Below are 2210 nucleotides of genomic sequence, written 5' to 3'. Positions count from 1 at the left end.
TCGTCAAGAAAATAAAAGTTGTTTTACCTCTTAAATGTACTTACTGTGAAATCTGCGATAAATGGTTCATCAAAAACGTACTTGTATATTTTTTTGGACGAAATAAACCAATTCATCTCTTCATCGCTATTATGATTTCACAATGGATTCCACTAAAAACTTCGATATCGGATTTGACAAATAATTACAAAATAGTATAAATGAACATAATAATGTTGAAAATATCAATAATATTATGGTTAAATGATTTTGTCGAAGAACTGTGTAACACCTCCACTGCCATTGCGCCAGTCGTTAATATTAAAATAAAATATTTTAATTAATTATTAAATTATAATAATTATCTAAAAAGATATCACAACGTCTACCTTTTTTTATCAAGTACCTATATTAGTGATAATATATAAGAAGTCAGAATATTATAGTTTATCGACAGTATTATGAAGTACTTTTCAAAACCGTAAAACTTGTACATTCTCGTTTTGATTTCACCCGCAACAAGATGTCTGTTGTAAACGTTTTGGTATTGTTGCTGTGCATAATCGTTATCAGTGAACGATGCGCATCTTTACACGATAAACATGATTTTTTAGACAATGTACATTCTCCAGCTGGCGCCATGAAAACTAAGGTATGTAATAAAAACTAATACACACTATATTGTGGGATAGTCATGGTAACTTAAACGTCAATAACTTGGAACTATCAACGACTCGAGTCTCAAATAAAAAAACATGTGGTCCTTAGAAGTTAGCATAACACTCGACGTATAATCTAAATTTCGTTATCTCAAAATACAAAATTAACATAACTCAACAACTCGAAATTTCACTGTCACAGATAAATTTGACATTTCAGGCCAAAGTAAATAATTTTATTTGTTTTACTCAATGCCTTTGTTTGTTGAAGTGTCTGCGTATGGTACATTACCTACGTAAATAATGACGTACACACTGACGAGGATTGGTTCGGGTGTTCTATTAATAAATCATGGCTTTCAAAAATGCTTTTTTATACCATAATAGGTATTTAAATATACTTCAATAACTTGACTATTTTTATTTATTTCGATAATTTAAACTAAATTTGTCCTCAACTCCCTTCAGGCTAAATGTACTGCGAATGTAATATATATATGCACCTATGTAATACTGGTATAAAAAAAAAATAATAATACTAATAGCTTAGTCGATATGTGACTGCTGTAGTAGCTATTATATTTCCTGAAAGTGTAAACAATTCTAACAACAGTCACGTTTAATGAACGTTTGGAAATAATATTCTATCTGTAGAACAATGGGTTTTGGGATCCTTTGGACCTGCCGAAAAGCTTCGACGCCCGGGCAAAATGGTACATGTGTCCGTCCATTGGACAGATATACGACCAAGGTAACTGCAAGTCAAGCTACGCTATTTCTGTGGCGTCAGCTGTAAGTGACCGGATCTGCATCCATTCAAATGGGACGATAAAACCAAAACTGTCGGCACAACAGATATTGTCCTGCTGCTACCTGTGCGGAGATGGCTGTTCGGGTGGCAGCCATTTTGAATCTTGGGACTTCTACAGAAGACACGGATTGGTTTCCGGGGGTGAATACGGTTCGGACGAGGTATAACAATTGTAACTTAGTAATTTTTTAGGAAACGTATTTAAGTATTACCAAACGCATGGTATTAGTAAATAGCTTATATTTTGGCATCAATAATAGGAAGATGCCATCAGTTTTTCACTGCTATTCGTCAGGTATGTATTTTTTCTTCTTGCAGGGATGTCAACCGTACACGATTGAACCGTGCCAGCATACGGAAACTGCAGTAGAAAACCCGTGCTCGAATAAAACATTTTTCACTCCAGAGTGCAAGGTTCAATGTTACAACCCCGATTATGGGACGAGATACGTGAAAGACAACCATAAAGGTGCACAATGTTTACATATAAATTATATTTTGTATACATCAATACAATTATTATTCTATATAAAACATAAAACATTCAAATTAGTTTTTGAAAATAAATTGTTGTGATACGCATTACACATCCGTGTTGACCTCTACCTCAATGCATCCAAGTGGAATGGGATTGTTTCAATTTTATCGTGACAAATTTCGAATTTTATCATAAAAGATGAACTGCCTCGAAAAGTTTTCGTGTAAAAAACTCTTCGTTATTCCAAAACTATAATTATAGCTGTCTATTATACTCGTGTACT

The 2210-nt window shown here is 33.4% G+C and overlaps 1 protein-coding gene across 1 annotated transcript; it reads left to right on the top strand.

Moving 5' to 3' along the window:
- Window positions 1-421: 421 nt before the first annotated feature.
- Window positions 422-2040, top strand: LOC111031527 (cathepsin B-like). Its single transcript, XM_022311512.1, has 3 exons — window positions 422-631; window positions 1293-1610; window positions 1768-2040. Exons 1-3 carry the CDS (start codon window positions 503-505, stop codon window positions 2023-2025), a joined length of 705 nt encoding a protein of 234 aa, XP_022167204.1. The 5' UTR covers window positions 422-502; the 3' UTR covers window positions 2026-2040.
- Window positions 2041-2210: the final 170 nt, after the last annotated feature.

This window comes from Myzus persicae, unplaced genomic scaffold (genome assembly GCF_001856785.1).
Source record: "Myzus persicae strain clone G006 unplaced genomic scaffold, MPER_G0061.0, whole genome shotgun sequence".
Classification (NCBI taxonomy): Eukaryota; Metazoa; Arthropoda; class Insecta; order Hemiptera; family Aphididae; genus Myzus; species Myzus persicae.
The sequence above is the reverse complement of the archived record's forward strand: the minus strand, read 5'-3'. Positions and strand labels throughout refer to the sequence as shown.